The sequence below is a fragment of the Crinia signifera genome, chromosome 11, assembly GCF_055691185.1.
Source record: "Crinia signifera chromosome 11, ASM5569118v1, whole genome shotgun sequence".
Classification (NCBI taxonomy): domain Eukaryota; kingdom Metazoa; phylum Chordata; class Amphibia; order Anura; family Myobatrachidae; genus Crinia; species Crinia signifera.
Window position 1 is genome coordinate 53,094,252 of NC_139227.1, and position 20,046 is coordinate 53,114,297.

General features: G+C 44.2%; 1 protein-coding gene across 5 annotated transcripts; it reads right to left on the minus strand.

Annotated features, from left to right (window-relative positions):
• Positions 1 to 53: 53 nt before the first annotated feature.
• Positions 54 to 18,721, minus strand: LOC146045419 (fibulin-7-like). Of its 5 annotated transcripts, XM_083164211.1 has the most exons (11): positions 18,271 to 18,716; positions 17,897 to 18,020; positions 17,258 to 17,402; positions 7,671 to 7,791; positions 6,815 to 6,942; positions 3,541 to 3,691; positions 3,026 to 3,196; positions 2,224 to 2,340; positions 1,447 to 1,584; positions 1,223 to 1,361; positions 56 to 780 (listed from the first exon to the last, which is right to left on the minus strand). In XM_083164211.1, the coding sequence occupies exons 5-11, from the start codon at positions 6,902 to 6,904 to the stop codon at positions 420 to 422; spliced, it is 1,167 nt and encodes a 388-aa protein (XP_083020337.1). In that variant the 5' UTR covers positions 6,905 to 6,942; positions 7,671 to 7,791; positions 17,258 to 17,402; positions 17,897 to 18,020; positions 18,271 to 18,716; the 3' UTR covers positions 56 to 419. The 5 variants fall into 5 exon arrangements, with proteins under 5 accessions (XP_083020340.1, XP_083020337.1, XP_083020336.1 ...); XM_083164214.1 differs by having other exon boundaries at positions 54 to 780; positions 2,224 to 2,337; positions 17,897 to 18,721; XM_083164210.1 differs by having other exon boundaries at positions 17,897 to 18,716.
• Between the last annotated feature and the right edge of the window lie 1,325 nt (positions 18,722 to 20,046).

Consider the following 20,046-nt stretch of genomic DNA (forward strand, 5'->3'; position numbering starts at 1 on the left):
TGTGAGACCCCCCTCCTCCTCCTCCTCCTCCCCTTCCCTGTCCTGCTGGGTCCAGTACTGCAAACAGCCCAGATTCTTCCCCTATCCTCACATTAACCGGCAGTGACCTCTCCTGACCTGTATGCTGACCAGCCCCATGTGGCCCCCAATAACCCGAGTCTCTATGGTGGTCTCTCCTGCGCTGGCAGCTGGGCCCAGAAACATAACAGTCCAACAGCAGAATAACATGTTTATTTACCAGGACTAAGCATAGACATAAATAAGCTATTCCCCATTCCCCCTATTAGAGGGAATATCAGCCACCCCGTCCTCCGCAGAACATCATTTAACCCTTTCATCTGCGGCTGCAGTCTATTGTATAAGAGGGCTGCTGGCTAAAGCTAAGGCAGGGGGGGTTATACCCTCCTGGTTCTTGTTTCCTAGAATGTGTACTGAGATACAAACAGTGTGATGGTGAACATGTGTTTCCCTGGTGGTCCTTGAGGTGACACTTCCACCATCTCCACGTCCACTTGTATCTCTGCCGGCCCGGTCAGTGGCTTGGTAAGGACCAGCTCTCCCCGGTGTCTGCCTGCTTGCCGCACCTCCAGGCCGCGATGCCCCTTGCCCCTGGTTATGGTGAAGCGCTGACTGTCTGCTTGAGAGCGTGGAGCCGTCATGGTGAAGAGGACCCTTGGGACCGTGAGCTGGGACTGTAGTGCGATGTAGTGGAAGTTGATGGAATGAGGCGCCTCCAGGCAGCTGGGGATTCCTACGTGGCACGGTGCCCGTTCGCATTGACTGGTAATAAGAGGGAGAACAGGTGACATGGTGGGCTATGGTGATAACTAGATAACTATGCAGGCGCACTAGATAAGGATGTTGGCTATGGTGTAGATAAAACCGGAATCATGTGGTGACACCAGTAAACATTACGCTAATTACGGGTCCATGTTGACATTGACACACAAAAATGTAAAAAACTCATGTCAACATTTGTAGACCTTTCCATCCACGCCTGTGTCCATTACACTGATAATGCAGTCCACTCCAAACATTCTTTCCCTAGAAACTAATATAACCAACTCCTCTTCCCACATATGTCATTGTTACTACAGACATCCGTCCCACCCAGACTATTGTAACCAGCACCGCACATCCCACCTCTCAGCCTGAGCTATCTACTCACAGTCATCTTCAACTTTACAGAGCAGCGTGCCTCTACCAATGACCTCATACTTACTGTGCTGAGGTCTTCATGTATGTAGTGTTCTGCTTGGGCTTTGGGCACTCTGGCCGGACACACGTGGCACCGCCAAATATATTAACGCACTGCTCCCCTGCGGCACAGGTGGACTGATTGGAGATGCATTCATCTATATCTGAGAGACAAGGGAGAAACCACCAGGTGACGGGGATAGTGTAGTATCCACATGGGGGGTATCTGTGCCCTGTAGCCTGTCTTACCATGGCAGCTGTTGCGCTGGGAATCCAAGGTATACCCCCATGGACACACACAATGGTATGAGCCAGGAGTGTTGACACATTCATGGACACAGATCTTGGAACCGACTTTTCCTTGGTACAAACCACATTCATCTACGTCTGCAGAGGGGAGAGTGGTGTGAATGGGAATTTATAACATGATGACTCCATGTACAGTGATCTCTGTGAGTTCTGTAGGGCTTATGCCATGTTGTAGGAACCTAATGTTGTTTGTACCCTCTTCCCAATTTTTCCAATATATGTCCGCTGGAGCAGGTGTTAAATGGAGGGGGGAATACAAACCTTTTTTTTTTTTTTAATTATCATTTTTTATGGGGCCCATTAATCAGTGAGTTTTAGCTATTTAAAACTTGTTGAATATTGTAAATTGTTCTTTAGCCAATCTGCTCCAGTCGTGGGTTTAAATAGCTAAAACTTGCTGATCAATGGGCCCCAATGTTTATCACGTCCGGTGCCAGACTAGATTAATTTGCAGCTATAGGATTGGCCCCAGGCTCCTCTCATATTTGGTGAGTTTTTAACACATTTCCAGAAGATGTTTTGCACTGTGAGTCGCTGTTTTCATGTGTTGCTCAGTGTGTATGTACTGTCAGGCGCTGTGGAACCCTTGTGGTGCCGTATAATAACAGTGTGAGAAACGTGCAGAAGTTTTCCTGCTCCGGCGGGTGCTACAGATCAGAGTTACATTGTAGTACACAACTCATACAGGATTAATCAGCGGTAATACAGTGTGGTTACCCTGGCAGGTGGCTCCGGCCTGGATGGTGTAACCCGGGTCACAGGAGCAGTGCTGCGTGCCGTAGAATGAGGAGCACTTGGCTGGACGGAGGGTAGAGGCATTTCTCGCTGTCTCTGCTAGGAGGGAAATAGATTTAGTCACATACAGAGGAACGGAGCGGCCTAACCTAGCAACTGTGCCCACCTACTGTTCATCACGGTTGGAAGGTCTACAGTCAAATAGTCAACATGAGTTTTCATGAATTTTTTTCTTTGAGCCGACATGTGTCGACAGTTGGTACTTCATTACCCTACCATCCACTAGGGTGTGGCAGGGGAATTAAATACTGTGCCTGAAGCATAGTGAGCACAGTGACTGTGTCTTTGACAGTGTTCATGTCAACAATTGGGACAAAAAACCCCTGAAAAACGCATGTCGACCTTTTGACTGTCTACCTTGCCATTGTCAATTTTCAAACCCTGTGAATTTTAGCCATGTTCACCTATTTCATATGTTGACTTTAAACCATGTCGACCTTAAGTGGTATAATACACCAGTCTCTGAGATCGCTCTTTTGCAGTGGTACTCTTATGGATCACTTGGCCGCCAGGGCATGCTGGGACAAGTGGTCTTATTCTCTTTCTTAATTATAATCCCTGATTCTATTTCACACAATGTTATGTGTCAGTAAGGGATAGAGTGAATAGATACATACATAGCTACACACCTGCGGCTATAGGAGGAGGTTTTCCAGAAATATAGCAGACCTGTTTTCCCTCTTGGTCCCCTCTATAAAGCCCCACCAGAACCCCCGCAGAATACCTATACAGGTGGCTGGCTGCCCGCTCCAGGTCTGGTTGTCCAGGCAGGTCCTGGTTTCGGAGCCGAGCAGACGAAACCCGGGGTCACACAGGAAATGCACTTCATGTCCTATCTTCAGCTTTCTGCCCAACACCCGGCCGTGACGTGGGGTCTTTACCTGGGGGCAGTTGTCTAGAGTAAAATAAAACCAATGTTGACAATGGCTGGATTGATTAGTCATTAGGCCGACAGCAAAGGGACGACGTGCAAACGAGGGATCGATTCCATTCCAGGAAGTGTTATATCACCCTGATTTCACATCTTCACCTTCGCTTCACCCCTTCCTCACCTGGCACCCTTGTAGAATTGTACAGTAACATGGGTGAAGGTGGCGTTAGCAATGCTTTGTAGTGATCGTAGCGGTATATTGTGACTTGTGTTGTGTCTTTTGCATTTTATTGTCCACTAATTTGCAATTTAAAATATTTTATGGGAACATTTGGGAGTAAGATGGGAGCAATGTGGATAAAACCCACCTTTTACGTTTCCTTTCTGAATATGTTCCCTTAGTTGGTTAAGTCTTCTGCTGAGGGACCTCATTCCTTGTAGGTACGAGGCTTCATGGTCAGTGAGCAGTTTCTGGACCTGACGCAGGACTCTGAGAGCCTCTCTCTTTTCCGTACAAGCCTAAGAATACAGAGCTGTGTCTGACTTGTCCATCTACCAATGTAACCAAGATCTGAGGTGGCTAACACTCATCCATCTACTGGAGAAACCAACATCTAGAGACTACACCCATCCATCTACTGGGAAACCAACATCTAGAGACTACACTCATCCATCTACTGGGGAAAACCAACATCTAGAGCAGGCATTCTCAACCACGGTCCTCAAGGCACACCAACAGTGCAGGTTTTAGTGATATCCAGGCTTCAGCACACATGGTTTAATCAGAATCACTCAGATACTAATTAAGTCACCTGTGCTCAAGCCTGGATATCACTAAAACCTGAACTGTTGGTGTGCCTTGAGGACCGTGGTTGGGAGTGCCTGATCTAGAGACCACACTCATCCATCTACTGAGGAAATCAACATCTAGAGACCTCACCTATCCATTACTGAGGAGACCAACATCTTAAGGCTACACTTATCCATCTACTATGGAAACCAACATTTAGAGACTACACTCCTCCATCTACCGAGGATACCCGCATCTAGAGACAACACCTATCCATTACTGAGGAAATCAATAACTAGGCACTACACTCATCCATCTACTGAGGAAACCCAACACCTAGACCATAAGTTTTTTTTTTTTAAACACTCTTTATTGGTTGGAACATGTCAGAATACAAACAGGTTAAAGTACAACGGCATGGTTCAAAAAGGATTGCTAACATTATACAAGTCTAGTTTACCACATGGTCATGTTCCAGAAAAAATGGAAGAGGGAAGGTATTTTCTGGTTTTTATAAAAAAAAGAGGTGAGAAAAGGGAGGAAGAAAAGATAAGAGAAAGAGGAGGGAGGAGAAAGGAGGAAAGCAAGAGGGAGAGAGGGTCCTCCCAGTGGCAGCAGGGCACACTGCCCCTTTTGGGAAGGCCAGGTGGTATCTCATTAAGACATGGAGAGGGGATGTGGGGAAAGGGTGGGGGGGAATTAGGAAGGGAGGAAGGATGAGGAGAAAGGGGCGGGGGGGGGTGGACCTCCATTAGCCTGGGTCATATGGAGGGGGGTAGTTCTGGAAAGTCAGCCAGGGTGTCCACACCTTATGAAAGGATTTAAGAGAGTGGCGTATAGTTGCAGTCATATATTCCATTCTATAAGTATACCATATACGGGAGGATATTGCTTGCATTGGGGCTGGATCTGTTTTTTTCCAGTCGGCTGCAAGTTGGCAGGTCATAGCTGAGGTAACATGTCGGAATAGTTTATGCTGGTGAAAGGTAAGCATGGGAGGTTTAAGTGGGAGAAGAAAATATTTGCCGTCTAGAGGGACGGCAATACCCAAGAGGTTAGAAAGCAAGGTTGCCACCTCCTTCCAGATTATAGCTATCTTTGGACATGTCCACCAGATATGGAGGAAGCTACCCTCCACCGAACAGCCCCTCCAACACCTATCCGACGCGCCAGGAAACATCCTGTGCAGTCTGGATGGGACGTAATACCAGCGATAAAGGAGCTTATATATGTTTTCTTTGATTTTCACGCAAATCGAGCTGGAGGCCGCATTGTCGCGAATTTCCTCCCAGTCCTCATCATCTAAGGAGAGACCTAGGTCTCTCTCCCAGGCCATCTCATGTGGAGCCCGGGAGGAAGCCGTGCAAGTGTCCAGGAGGGAGTAAAGTGTTGAGATTAGACCCCGCTTCTAACATATGTGTTCGAAAGATGTTAGGGGTCTAGATGTGAGGATTGGTGTGATTTTGGAGTGAAAGTGCCGGATTTGTAGGAAGCGGAAAAAATCCATGTTCGGGATTGCCGTTCCCTCTCGCATTACAGCGAACTGAGGGAAGCTAGTGTCAACTGAGACGTCGTTAAGGTAATAAATGTTATCTTTTAGCCAACTGGAGAGGGGAGAGCGGCCCAGGCCTGGAGGGAAGGCTGGGTTATGGAATAGTGGGATTAGAGGGAGTGGGGCTTAATTATATATTTTGTTAACCTTGTCCCAAACCGATAAAGCACGGGAAACCACCGGATGGGATGCAACTGCGTGTGGACGTTTGGTTCTGGGTAGCCATAGCAGGGAAGACAAAGTGGATAATCCTAAATCATCCGACTCTATATTTACCCATACCTTCTGTGCTCCCCAGGAGTTACACCATTGGACATTCTGAGACAACCGTGAGGCGTAGTAGTACCTCCGGAAGTCTGGGATCCCTAGTCCACCCTGATAGGAGGGCCGCTGTAGTAGTTTTAGCCTTATTCGGGGGCGTTTTTTTGTCCCATATAAACTGAGTGATTTGGTATTGTAGTGATTTGAATACATAAAGGGGGATATATATTGGTAAAGTTTGGAATAAGTATAGGAGGCGTGGGAGGACACTCATTTTGACTGAGTTGATCCTACCAATCCATGAGATGTAGTAGGAGGACCATGTGGATAGATCTGTTTTAATTATATCTAATAATCGCGGAAAGTTGGCCTGGTAAAGTTGGTGATAGTGGTGAGTCAGGTATATGCCAAGGTGCTTGATTTTCTTTCTATTCCAATTGCATGGAAGCTGTTTCCCTAGACCATAAGTTTTGAAGCTCCGTCCTCAAGACCCCGAACAATTCTTGTTTTCCAGATCTTTTCTTAGAATCATTAGTGAAATAGGTATCTCAACCTGTGGATATTTGTGTATGTGAGTAATAACTACACCTGTGCACCTGCTGGTTGACTTTGGAAATGTGAGCTGTTTGGAGTACTGAGGATCAACTTTGAGAGCCACTGATTTAGAGATTACACTTATACATCTGCTGGGCTAACCACATTCTAGTAGTGATGACAAGTGTCCACTATCTAAGGCAGGCATTCCCAACCACAGTCCTCAAGGCACAGGTGACTTAATTAGTATCTGAGGGATTCTGATTAAACCATCTGTGCTGAAGCCTGGATATCATTAAAACCTGCACTGTTGGTGTGCCTTGAGGACCGTGGTTGGGAATGCCTGATCTAAGGCTAACCTACAACTAAAGGTAACACATGTCCACCTATTGAGGTAAGCAACTTATAGAGACATGTCTATCTCCATCATTCGTTGTCTGTAACCAATTCTTCATCTTGCTCCTGAACCACCACATTTAGCTTATGCTCTCCGAGCCATACTCACCTCTTGTCCTCCTCGGGGAGTGCTTGTCTGTCCATCACAGTAACACAGTAACTGGAGGGAGACACTCACCAACAGTAACGCCTTCAGCATTGTCTTACAGAAATTCTGGAACCAGCACAGAAATGTCACTGCAAAAACCCAATGAAATGAGGGTTACATGAAATGTCTGTGGGCTGTGGTATCCCACTTCAACCTGGACATAAAGACCTCCAAAGTATACACACCTCAAGAGGCAGAAATCATAATCAAACATTTGTCTGAGACTAGAAGGCTGGGATGTAATGAGAGATGATTTCAGTGGCTGGGAAAAATTTGCTCGACTTGAATGTTAGAATGTGCGACTTTATCGAAACTCTGCTAATGTTGTGGCGTGCGACATTAACAATCTAAATGCAAACTGAATCCGACGTCTCCCAGGATTTTTAGAGGGGAAAGTGTCCCATTTTGAGACTAATCTGAATGCATCATATAACAATTGCAGGCTGGGGTGTAATGGGAGCAGAATAAAAAAGTCAGACATATGGGGTTATTCTGGTTCACTCGGAAAGGCACAATCACTCTCTAATGGACAAAACCATATGCAAATGCATATATTTTATTACACATACTTTATAAAAACAATTTTAATACACAGCTAGCTTTCCAGCATAACTGGTTAAGTAATACCAACAATAAAAACAATAGTAACCAATATATATATTTATATAATAGGAATGAATAGGCGGCACTCGAAGTCTTGTGAATCAAGTAATCAGTGTATTCAGTAAACGATCAATGTTTCGGGGAGCGTTTCCCCTTCATCAGGATAAGTGAATAGTGCACACAGCAAGAAAGAAATACAGTATGATACCCTTACCCCTCTCCAATCTTGTGTCCCTGCAGCGTCTCCCTCAGTTCCGGTCCGTGCCCGCTTTGTCCCACTTCCGGTATCCGGCGGACGTGACGTCAGTCCCGCCAGGTGACGCTGCTATGGGAACCTTGAATATAAACATATGTGTGAAAAAACTGCACCGACGGAGTTATTACATATACGCACAGTGTTTATAGACATACCCTGGTTGACTTATATAGCATATTGGTGAATCACAACAGTGCTCTTTTGACAAATATTAAAATTGTTGTATAAAAAAAACTGCTATAAAATATATAAACAATCGGAACCCCCTGCTGTGCCTTGTGAGAGCACCGGAGGTAAAGTGCTGATGTGGTAAGATGCATTGTCAGCCAAAGCTTGACAATGCATGTAAATAGTGAACAAACTAACTGTTAACCTTAAAAACACTCGTGTGTCCCAGACATACCTAGTTGTCACCAGGACAGGACACTATATAGAAAAAAAGAGACAAAAAACATCTAACATATAAACCACTGACTCGTCACAAAAGGTATATCGCCAACGAGCATACACTGTGCACTGTGTGGTTCACACACTCACTATGGAAGGAACAGCTGCCAGTCAAGGTGATCAGCTGGGTCTGCACACAGTTGATTTACCCCGAGAACTCTTCACTTTCTCTGATGTGGAGCGGGAGAAAATACTCTTCACTGAACCTTGCCTAAAAACCGCAGATGAATCAATACAACAGATCTTCTTCAACCTATTAAAAATGAAGAAACGTGAAATTGACTTCTATTTACACGGAGCAACTCTCTCCGAGTATTACAGGGATCGGTTAATCCCTCGTGGATTCAGGATTCGCAACATCCCCACAATAGGGAAAAACAATCCTGACTTCTGCAGGAAATGGGCGGCAATACTTAATCGTGCTTCTTTTGACCTAATGCTATTAGTGGTCGAAGAAGCCAAAAGAGAAATGGACATCTCCAGGGGTAAATTAAAAATGTATGAGACCCTTCATTTAGATACTTTGAAACAAAATACGGAGGAGGATTGGATCCTCAAGCTACAAACAGGTCGATAAATATCGCACAAACCTGATTGCCTTTAAGAGGAAAAAATTGGAAATCGTGAACAAGGACTATGAGGACCACAGAGTATATTATTGGGCCAACAACCAGAGCAAAGCCACCAGACGCACATACAACAGAGCGCGCCACTTTAAAAAGTATCCTTTAGATACCGACACATCGGACCAAATTACCTCCAACAGCGACCAGGAAGAGATGACCTTAACTTCAAAAAACTCCAAGGCCCGTCCCCCCACAGGGGTGAAAACATGGGCAAAAACAGGATCAAAAGGACCCGCACAAGAAGGGGGCGGCAGTGTGAAAGGATCTGCTGCAAAGGGAAAAAAGAAATAATTTTCAATTTATCAAACCACATATTGTCCAAAGATGAAGAAAACATCCTCAGGCGCGGTTTAAGCTTCATACCCACGAATAGCTTTGATAGTCTACAGGGACATGTCGACCTTTTAAGTTTCACACGGCAACTCCGCCTGAAGGAATACTTTGACAACAAAATAACAGAGATACCCCCCAACATACCAACTGTGCAACCGATTATAAAAGCTAAAAGTTATTTTGATCCTTTATCAAACAATGTTTCAATCAAATCCTTTAATAAAATCATGACTACAACAATAAAGGATTTGGACAACAGCAAAATCAATATCCCCAGCAATATATCAGCCCAAGAACGCAAAGCATTGCAGAATTTATCCAAAAATGAAGCAATTACAATCCGCCCTGCCGACAAGGGGGGCGGAATAGTAATCCTTAACACCGATGATTACATCGCTGAAGCTTACAGACAGCTTAATGACACTCTTGTCTACAAAAAATTGCGTGAGGATCCAACTTTGATTTTTTCCAAAGAACTTAGGCCCTTATTCTGGTTGGTGCGGTCAGAGCCGCACACGGGGCTCCGACCGCACAAACCAAGGGCCGCCCACCCGACGGATCGCCACGGCCGTCCGTACACGGACGGCTGGCGATCCGCACAAAAATGGTGGAGGCTACGCCTCCACCATGGTGGGAGCTGCCCCCTGCCTTCGATGGTCGACGACCATCGAAGGCAGGCCCGCACGCCGCGGCAGCTCCCGCAAGCTCAGACCACACGGACAATCGTCCGTGTGGGAGCTTGAAAGGGGGCTGAAAGCTGACATCCGGCGACGTCAGCTTTCCGCCCCCATGTCATGGTAATGAGGGCGTCATGCCCTCATTACCATGCATACGCCCCGCGTTTGCATGGGAACGCCCATGAAACGCGGGGCGTACACATAGGGTAATGAGGGGCTGAAGCCCCTCACGCCCCTATACGCCCCCTTTGCGGCGGACGAAATCCGTCTGCGGCGAAGGGGGCTGCACATGCGCAGAATGACCTCTGCGCATGTGCAGAACAAAAACATCGGCGGTACGGCCGCACGCGGGCCGTACCGAGCCGAGTAGAATAAGGGCCTTAATGACATATTAAAAACAAGCATGGAAGAAGGTCTCATCTCCCCACAGATCCAAGCTGCATTATCTCCATCAACACCGATTGTCCCAGTACTGTATCTTGTCCCTAAAATTCATAAGAGCACGGATAATCCCCCGGGCAGACCGATAATATCTGCACGAGGATCTATGTACTACCAGGTCTCTAAGTACCTGGACAAAATATTACAGCCGGTAATACAGAACGAAAAAACCTATTTACAGGACACCACAGAATTTTTGCGAGAACTGTCTAACTTTAATTTTGAAACTCAAAAGAACCTATTATGTACCATTGATGTCATCAATCTGTACACCAGTTTACCCCACACCAGGGGACTGGGGGCCACCAAGAGACTCATTACGGACAACACCCATTACAATGGACCGAATATCAATTTACTGTTACAATTATTGGAGTTAATCCTCGCCCGCAATTATTTCATCTTCAACAAGGAATTCTTCCTACAACTGCGCGGCTGCGCAATGGGAGCTTGCGTAGCTCCAATATACGCGAATTGCTTCATGTTTGAAATAGAAAATGAATTATTCTTCAGCAATCCCATCTACTCCTCCAAAATCCGCTTCTTCAAGCGCTATATAGATGACCTATTCCTCATATGGTCAGGTACTCAAGAGGAATTTGAAGAAATTATGCGAGTGGTGAACACACAGGATGATAATATAAAATTTACTTACACCTGTGATGAACAACAGATAGCAAATAGAAATAGTACCCCGCACAGGACAAAGAATTTAGTACAGTGTAGTTATAGAACCAACTTAAATACTATTGAGTCTTAACAAATATAGACAGTATTAAGTGTTGGAGGTGCCCCCAAGAATCAAGTACTCGTATACTTAAACACAGGGAAACAGTGGTCCACAAGTAGAGGGCCACCGTTCACAGAAAGGATTCCTTTTTGGAGGCACACTTTTGAGTAAATGATGATGGTGTTGAATGAATGAAGTAAAACTTAACTTTAATTTCCAATTATTTTTTTAAAATAATGCTAGCTCTATGTTTACATATAATGCATGATTTGCCATAGAGAATTGAATGCGTGAAAATAATTTTTTAAAATTTTTTAATGAAAAAACAAGAATGGAAAAACAAAACAGGGGTGGGCCACTCAAAATTAATAATGTATTTTTATCGACATAAAGGCAAATTGCCATGAATTACTATCGATAGGGTGGCCGATAAGTGGTGTTATTCGGTAATCATATGTTGTTAACAAATGATTTAATAGGGTCCTAAATAGGCCCAGCTGATGGTGTGTCCAGCGTCTGTGAGAAGTCTGTACTGCTGGTATCTTTCGTATTGTCAAAAAGTAATTTTACGAAAAAATATATATGAATTGACCAGGTACAGATACTTAATCACAAATAATACCCGTTGGTGGTAAAGGATGGTATTAATACACAAGCATAAATGATAGCATAAGAAATGTCAGGTATCCTTATGGAGTGGAAAAACTTAAAGTACAGTGGATTAGATTCAAATCTTTCTGCTGCCCACTGTCTTCACAAATAGGAGCGGACAGAGGGTGAGAGAAGAGGTTGATGCACTGATGGAAAGGGAGCAAATGACAGGAGGACACTACTGTGAGTGGTGTTAGGTCCGCCCTGATGCCTACGTATTGCAGGGAGGAGATGCGCCACCAGAAAGTCTCTCCTTCATGGAAAAATGAGACAAAAAGAAAGAGAAAGAGAGAGAGAGAAAGAGAGAGAGAGAAAGAGAGAGAGAGAAAGGGAGAGAAAAAAAGGGAGTATATAAGGAGCCAGGCACAATTTTGAAAAAATGTGGATACTTAAACTGCGTTGTTTAAACGCTTGCAAACCAAATCTCCTGCTGCATAAGTCTGCTACTCTGTCGACATCACTGTGTGTTCTTGAATACGCAGAAAATATACCAGTGAGACAAAAAGTCCAAACTGATCCCTTGCAGTACAATTTTTTAAGAAAAATTGTACTGCAAGGGATCAGTTTGGACTTTTTGTCTCACTGGTATATTTTCTGCGTATTCAAGAACACACAGTGATGTCGACAGAGTAGCAGACTTATGCAGCAGGAGATTTGGTTTGCAAGCGTTTAAACAACGCAGTTTAAGTATCCACATTTTTTCAAAATTGTGCCTGGCTCCTTATATACTCCCTTTTTTTCTCTCCCTTTCTCTCTCTCTCTCTCTTTCTCTTTCTCCCTCTTTCTCTTTCTTTTTGTCTCATTTTCCATGAAGGAGAGACTTTCTGGTGGCGCATCTCCTCCCTGCAATACGTAGGCATCAGGGCGGACCTAACACCACTCACAGTAGTGTCCTCCTGTCATTTGCTCCCTTTCCATCAGTGCATCAACCTCTTCTCTCACCCTCTGTCCGCTCCTATTTGTGAAGACAGTGGGCAGCAGAAAGATTTTAATCTAATCCACTGTACTTTAACTTTTTCCACTCCATAAGGATACCTGACATTTCTTATTCTAGCATTTATGCTTGTGTATTAATACCATCCTTTACCACCAACGGGTATTATTTGTGATTAAGTATCTGTACCTGGTCATTTCATATATATTTTTTCGTAAAATTACTTTTTGACAATACGAAAGATACCAGCAGTACAGACTTCTCACAGACGCTGGACACCATCAGCTGGGCCTATTTAGGACCCTATTAAATCATTTGTTAACAACATATGATTACCGAATAACACCACTTATCGGCCACCCTATCGATAGTAATTCATGGCAATTTGCCTTTATGTCGATAAAAATACATTATTAATTTTGAGTGGCCCACCCCTGTTTTGTTTTTCCATTCTTGTTTTTTCATTAAAAAATGTAAAAAAAAATTAAAAAATGATTTTCACGCATTCAATTCTCTATGGCAAATCATGCATTATATGTAAACATAGAGCTAGCATTATTTTAAAAAAATAATTGGAAATAAAAGTTAAGTTTTACTTCATTCATTCAACACCATCATCATTTACTCAAAAGTGTGCCTCCAAAAAGGAATCCTTTCTGTGAACGGTGGCCCTCTACTTGTGGACCACTGTTTCCCTGTGTTTAAGTATATGAACAACAGATACACCTCTTGGATGTCAAAGTATCAGTAGAAAACGGGACTCTAAAGACATCAGTCTACAGCAAACCCACTGATGGCAACTCCTTACTCCTTGCCTCTAGCTATCACCCGCCCTTTTTGAAAAAAGGACTGCCCTATTCACAATATCTACGTGTCAGAAGACTGTGCTCGGACCCAGCCGACACAGAGGAGCAACTCAATAAAATGACTACAAAATTTCTGGAAAGGTGGTACTCCAACAAGGATCTACAGATAGCCAGAAGCAAGGCAGCCCAAGTAACTAGACATGAGCTTCTTAATAAGAAAAAGACATCCTCTTCTGAAAAACAAATTGTCCTCTTGAACCAGTTTTCTCCAGCAAGCGACACACTGGTGTCCACAGCTAAAAGACACTGGCCAATTATTACTACCGACGCTGAACTACCTACATTACACAGTACAAGTCTCCTACCTTGCTACAAACGTGGCCGCAACCTAAGGGATTTCCTAGTGCATTCTGAAGTACCAACTATAACAAATGTCCCACCGACAAATTTCTTAACAAGAAAACCCGGCAATTACAGATGTTTATGCACCACATGTGGTTTCTTAGAAACTGGAAACAGTTTCTCACATCCATATACAGGAAAAAGATATCTGATTAAACACATCTTCACATGTAATTCCAGTTACGTGGTGTATTATATCCGGTGCCCATGTGGGTTAATATACATCGGTAAAACGATACGCAAGTTCAAAGAACGTATGGCATTGCACCGCAGCTCCATCAGACAAGCCATAGAAGGCAAGCCAATAGATCAGCCGGCGGCACGGCATTTCAAAGAACATGGCCATGGACTTTCAACATTAAGGTACAAGATGATTGACTGTGTACTGGACAATAAGAGAGGAGGAGATAGAGCCAAGGCTCTGTTAAAAAAGGAAGCGCGCTGGATATATGAACTCAACAGCGTCTCACCAAAGGGCCTTAACGAGCAACTTAACCTTAGTTGTTTTCTATAAATATTTGGTCCTATAATCAGGGTTCACACTTTCTGAACCTCTCTCTTTAAAATACTACGTTATTTGCTAAGTTTATATCAAAGTTATATGTTCTACCTTGCCTGCAATGTTCTGAGTATTCACTAATACGGTTTACATATGTTATTGTTTAGATCTAGTCACTTAGCAACCAGACCTGCCCCCAGAGACGTCATGGTGGGAGTGTACTCCCACGGTGGTGACGTCGACGAAAGTCCAGGAGGTTGCCTCGCACGGGGTGTATTCGGTGAAGGTATATAAGGTATGTCTTATTATTTGTGTAACATGCTCCTGATGAAAATTCTACACTAAAGAATTGAAACGTTGACAACACCTAGCGTGTCCGTCGTTTTTATTTGAAACCCTGGTACGAGTGCCGCCTACCCTGCATGCTACATGCTATATATATATATATATATATATATATATATATATATATATATATATATATATATTATTATGACCCGAACATAGGAATACAGTGGACTATTGTGGAGATATAAGAAGAAATTAAATCCTTTATATGTAGATTGGATAGTTTTGTGTCCTCAGATGGATTGGAGCTCACAAAGAGCAGAGGAATTATTTAGTATACTTTTCAATCGCCTTTAGCAAATAGTTGTCAGTATAGCCAGTTGTTATAACTTTTAAATGTCTATAAGGCCAGCCAACGATCTCTGTAACCACAGAGGTATATTATTTGTGGAAGGTAAATATGGAGCCAATTTATAGTCTCTATAAACACAGAGGGCTGTTTGTACTCGTTTCTCTGCAAATACTGATGGCGGTTTCTTCTGAAGAAACCGCCATCAGTATTTGCGGAGAAACGCGTAATAAAATCTATATTTTTTGCATTACATCTAAACTCTCTCTTTTTGTATTAAAAATTGTCTATGCAATGGTACTCCAGTAAACCACTTGGGAGCTACTATTTAGATTAAATGCTTTGAAAAATATTTTTTCATATACAGGTGTATAAGCAATCAATTTAGAAAGCTATAAAGTGGTCTCGATTGTAGACTCAAAAGAGGGGTAATAGAGGTTTTTGTCCCCTCTACACTTTATAGATATTAATTAGTTTGCGCCCGATTTTGTGAGATAAAGGGGCTGATGTAATATGTGCAGAGAGAGTGAGATTTGGGTGTTTTATTGTTTCTGTGCAGGGTAAATACTGGCTGCTTTATTTTTACACTGCAATATACAGTAGATATCAGTTTGAAGTACACCCCCCACCCAAATCTAACTCTCTCTGCACATGTTACATCAGCCTCACCTGCAGTGCATGTGGTTTTGTCCATTAGAGAGTGATTGTGCCTTTCCGAGGGAACCAGTATAACCCCTATAATTAGAGCTGGCTTTTTGGGATGCCTTGTATTTGGCAATGTTTAACTTCATTTACAACACAATTCCAGCACATTTGTAACACACATTTAAAAATTGATTTCTAACCTAAAAAATGCAAAATATACTTTGATCTGTCAAAATAGCTCATGTACGGTTTGTGTCATTTTTTCCCCTTCAAATGCATCTTATGCACATTGCTGTGCATATCAGATGCACAAGCAGCTTCTGCTCATTGAAATTATTTGTTGCAGCAGGCATATATTATGTGTGGAATTGTGACTGTATCTGCATACAAAATTTTATGCTGCAGTGTTTCCCATCAAACAGTGTAACATTTCTTATGCACATACAGTTGCATACAGTGATAGGCATCATGCGAATGGATGTTTTCCATAAACATTAATTCGCAGGGTGGGGTGTGGGCCCAAAATAATTTAATGGTCACCGTACATCGAATTATTTCTACAGTGCTCACATTCAAAATCTGTCTCTGCTGTCAGACTTGTGGCGTCCTGGTCTGAGAAATGGGTGTCAGCAGCCCACCCCGGAAGGCAGGTCCCCACATGGAAACACCCAGCGTTTTCATGGGTATGCCTGGGAAACGCAGGGCATACACATACAAACCCCCACCACCACCTGTGTGAACGCCGCAGAGACTATGCAAGTTTCTGAAGACACCCGCACAGAATCCCTGCACATGCGAGCATGCACAGTGCTTCAACATCGGTCCCCCTTGTGAACCTGCAAGGGACTGATTAAATTAGAATCCAGCCCTACAGTCGCAATCACATACAGAATATAAGCATGCTGCATATCATTCTAATCAACAGAAGCAGCTTATGCATCGGATTAGTATAGCGATGCGTGTAAGATGTATTCAATGTGAATTAAATGTAAGTAGATGAGCTATTTTGACACAGCAAAGTGTATTTTTAAGGTTAGAAATAATTGTTACAGTTGTTTCTTTGTTACAAATATGCGGTAATTGTGTCATTTTGAATATTGACAAATACAACTCACCCAAACAAACAAGCGCTAATTATGTCCGACTGCCTGACCCCATTACATTGGCTGAGTTGTATGTATACTGTATGCAAAACATCTGAACCCCACTTTTTACTGGCCCAACTTATTTAGAGACGAAAACCTCAGACTTTTAATGACCTCGGACGTCATAACATTGTGGAAAAATGTTACATTTCACAAATTTTGACCAAAATCGTCTCTCGTTACATCCCGGCCCAAATCTGTTAACAGTGTTGCTGTATCCATCAGTGGAATTACTGGCGTTGTGTTATGCAGATGCTACGATGCCGGGAATTGGGAGTCTATAGTCCCCCCATGCACTATAGAGGATGTCACTGTGCAGGTGCCACTTATGTATTTACATACACACAGCAGCTGTGGCACATGCATGTAACATGTTACTGTATGACGGATATAACAACCTCTCATCCTGATCCACTGTACAAACTGCACTTTTGCCAGTAATTAAAGTGGTTACTGTATATGTTCCTATTGCCCCCTATTAACCCCTAACAGGCAATATTCTAGCACCACACAGGGAGCATCCTAAGTCTGAAGCTGGAGGTGACAGTTACAGTCTGTGCCCAGACACTTACCGTGCAGCAGCAGGCGTAGGTGTGATGGAGCAGCCAGAGGCTGCGATACAGAAGACATTACCTCCCCAATTCCTCCCCAGCCAGGCGGAGTCACCTCTGCACAGTAAACAACTGCACAGCCAGAAGTCTTGTTTGTTGAGACAACCTGCAGAATATCACATCAATGCAAACTGCAGAGCGTCACAGATTTGTCACAGCAGACTGCGAATGTTCTGTCATGGTTTTGCAATGGTGACTGCAGACAGCATTTATTCATACAGGGATTGACATGAACCAATTGGGGGAGATAACGTGGTGGCAAAAATGCAGGGGTAATGCAACCGTTTTGAGAGTGTTATTGGCTGCATCCTGTCCTGTACAACTACACCAGTGGTAGCCAACCCTAGTCCTCGAGAGATACCAACAGTTCCATTTTCCAGGCAACCTAGCTGCTGCACAGCTGCACTCATTAATCACTGACACATTTTAAAAGATACACAGATGGAGCTAATTAGCTCACTTGTGATTCTGTGAGGAGACCTGCAATACATGCACTGTTGGTAGCTCTCGAAGACTAGGGTTGGCTACCCCAGCACTACACTGTCACAGTCGTCTGCAATGCGGCCACGGAGCTGCTGAGAACTTCCATATTCAGCTCACCTGAAACCGATGTTGCGTCTTTGTAGACCTCGCCCAGGACTCAAGCAGACACCAGTGGCCATCTTACAAGTGCTGCGTCCACATTCGCAGCTGCTGTATTATATGACGCATTCCACCATGGTCACTGTAACATAGCAAAAGTCATTGTCCTAAATAAGCTACAATATATTTGGAGGGATGGGGATTAGAGGTCGACGTAGATAAAAAGCAGACACAAGCAAAACATTGACATGGCAATAGCCAACACATAGACTCCGATTGGTTGCAGTAAAGTGTGCCGAGCTTGGTGAGGGTACACAGTGCCCTAATCGCAAGTCCGTGTGGTCAGGTACCGATACTGACATAAAAAAACCGTGAAAAATGTATGAGTTCACCTTTTGGTGTTGACCCTACAGGGGTTATTCAAACCTAATCACATGGCTGGGAATTTGCAGGCTGCACGATTATCAATAGACTGCCCATGTGTTTGGATCATAGCACGCATGTGTGAGGCAATCCTGCAATAAAATCCTGCTACATTTGTGATTGCTGGCTGGTCGCAAGGAGATTGACAGGAAGCCGGCGTTTGGGGTGGTAATGGGACATTTTCTGGGATTGTCAGGGAAAAGGAAGGTGTGTGTGAGGGGAAGTCATGTGACGTCAGCTCCGCCGCCGATCAGCCCGTTACTATAGCAGCCGCTGAGTAAGTCCTGGGCTTCGCACAGACTGCACATACTGGGAATCATTCCATGGTGAGCGGCTATTATCTGGGATTGTCAGGGATAATGCAGGCGTGGACAAAAAATGTATTCACTAGGAATAATCAGGCGCTTTAACAGAGACTGTGTCCCCAAGAAAGCAGCTGCTCAAATGTGTGGGTAGTCACTCCCCACTAGAAAACAAGGAAAAGAGACAAGCACAAGGCGAGTCGAGCAGCGCTATAAATGAGTGACAATACCAGATGATTGGAAATGTATCTCAATTTTACTCAATTATAAAATAACATGAAATTTCAATAGTACAATAAAACAAAACAATAAATACTTGGGAGGGGAAGTAAAAGTATTGGAATGAATAGTTTAAAAACAATGGCCACGCCTCAGTGGATTAGTGTGAAGGGTTGATGGAAAGTTATCACTTGTGGGAACAAGGTAAGTGCCCAGGTGGAGAGGGGAAGTCATGTGATGTCAGCTCTGCCCCGATCAGCCTGATTCTATCACAGCCGCTGAGTAAGTCCTGGGCTATGCACAGACTGCGCACACTGGGGAATCATTACATGGTGAGCGGCTGTTATCTGGGAGTGTCAGGGAATACACAGTCGTGCCAAGGTGTATGAGGGGAAGTCATGTGACGTCAGCTCCGCCCCCGATCAGCCTGTTTCTATAACAGCCACTGAGTAAGTCCTGGGCTACGCACAGACCGTGCACACTGGGGATCATTACATGGTGAGCGGCTGTTATCTAGGAGTGTCAGGGATAATGCAGGTGTGTGAGGTGAAGTCATGTGACCTCAGCTCCACCCCCGATCATCCTGATTCTATCGCAGCCACTGAGTAAGTCCGGGGTTATGCACAGACTGCACACACTGGGAATCATTACCTGGTGAGCGGCTGTTATCTGGGAGTGTCAGGGGTAATGCAGGCGTGGCCAGGTGTGTGAGGGGAAGTCATGTGATGTCAGCTCTGTCCCCGATCAGCCTGATTCTATCACAGCCGCTGAGTAAGTCCTGGGCTATGCACAGACTGCACACACTGGGAATCATTACATGGTGAGCGGCTGCTATCTAGGAGTGTCAGGGATAATGCAGGTGTTTGTGAGGGGAAATCATGTGACCTCAGCTCCACCCCCGATCATCCTGATTCTATCGCAGCCACTGAGTTAGTCATGGGCTATGCGCAGACTGCACACACTGGGAATTATTACCTGGTGAGCAGCTGTTATCTGGGAGTGTCGGGTAATGCAGGCGTGGCCAGGTGTGTGAGGGGAAGTCATGTGCTGTCAGCTCTGGTTCCGGTCAGCCTGATTCTATCGCAGCCGCTGAGTAAGTCCTGGGCTACGCAAAGACTGCGCACACTGGGGAATCAATATATGGTGAGTGGCTGTTATCTGGGAGTGTCAGGTAATACGCAGGCATGGCCAGGTGTATGAGGGGAAGTCATGTGATGTCAGCTC

Bases quoted from the DNA above. Each gene is read 5' to 3' on its own strand.
- LOC146045419 (XM_083164211.1), bottom strand. From the start codon at position 6,904: ATGCTGAAGGCGTTACTGTTGGTGAGTGTCTCCCTCCAGTTACTGTGT. The intron at 1,362-1,446 runs GTAAGACAGGCT...CTTGTCTCTCAG, and splicing joins CCAGCGCAACAGCTGCCATG to ATATAGATGAATGCATCTCC. The intron at 781-1,222 runs GTAAGTATGAGG...TCTTATTACCAG, and splicing joins TACATGAAGACCTCAGCACA to TCAATGCGAACGGGCACCGT.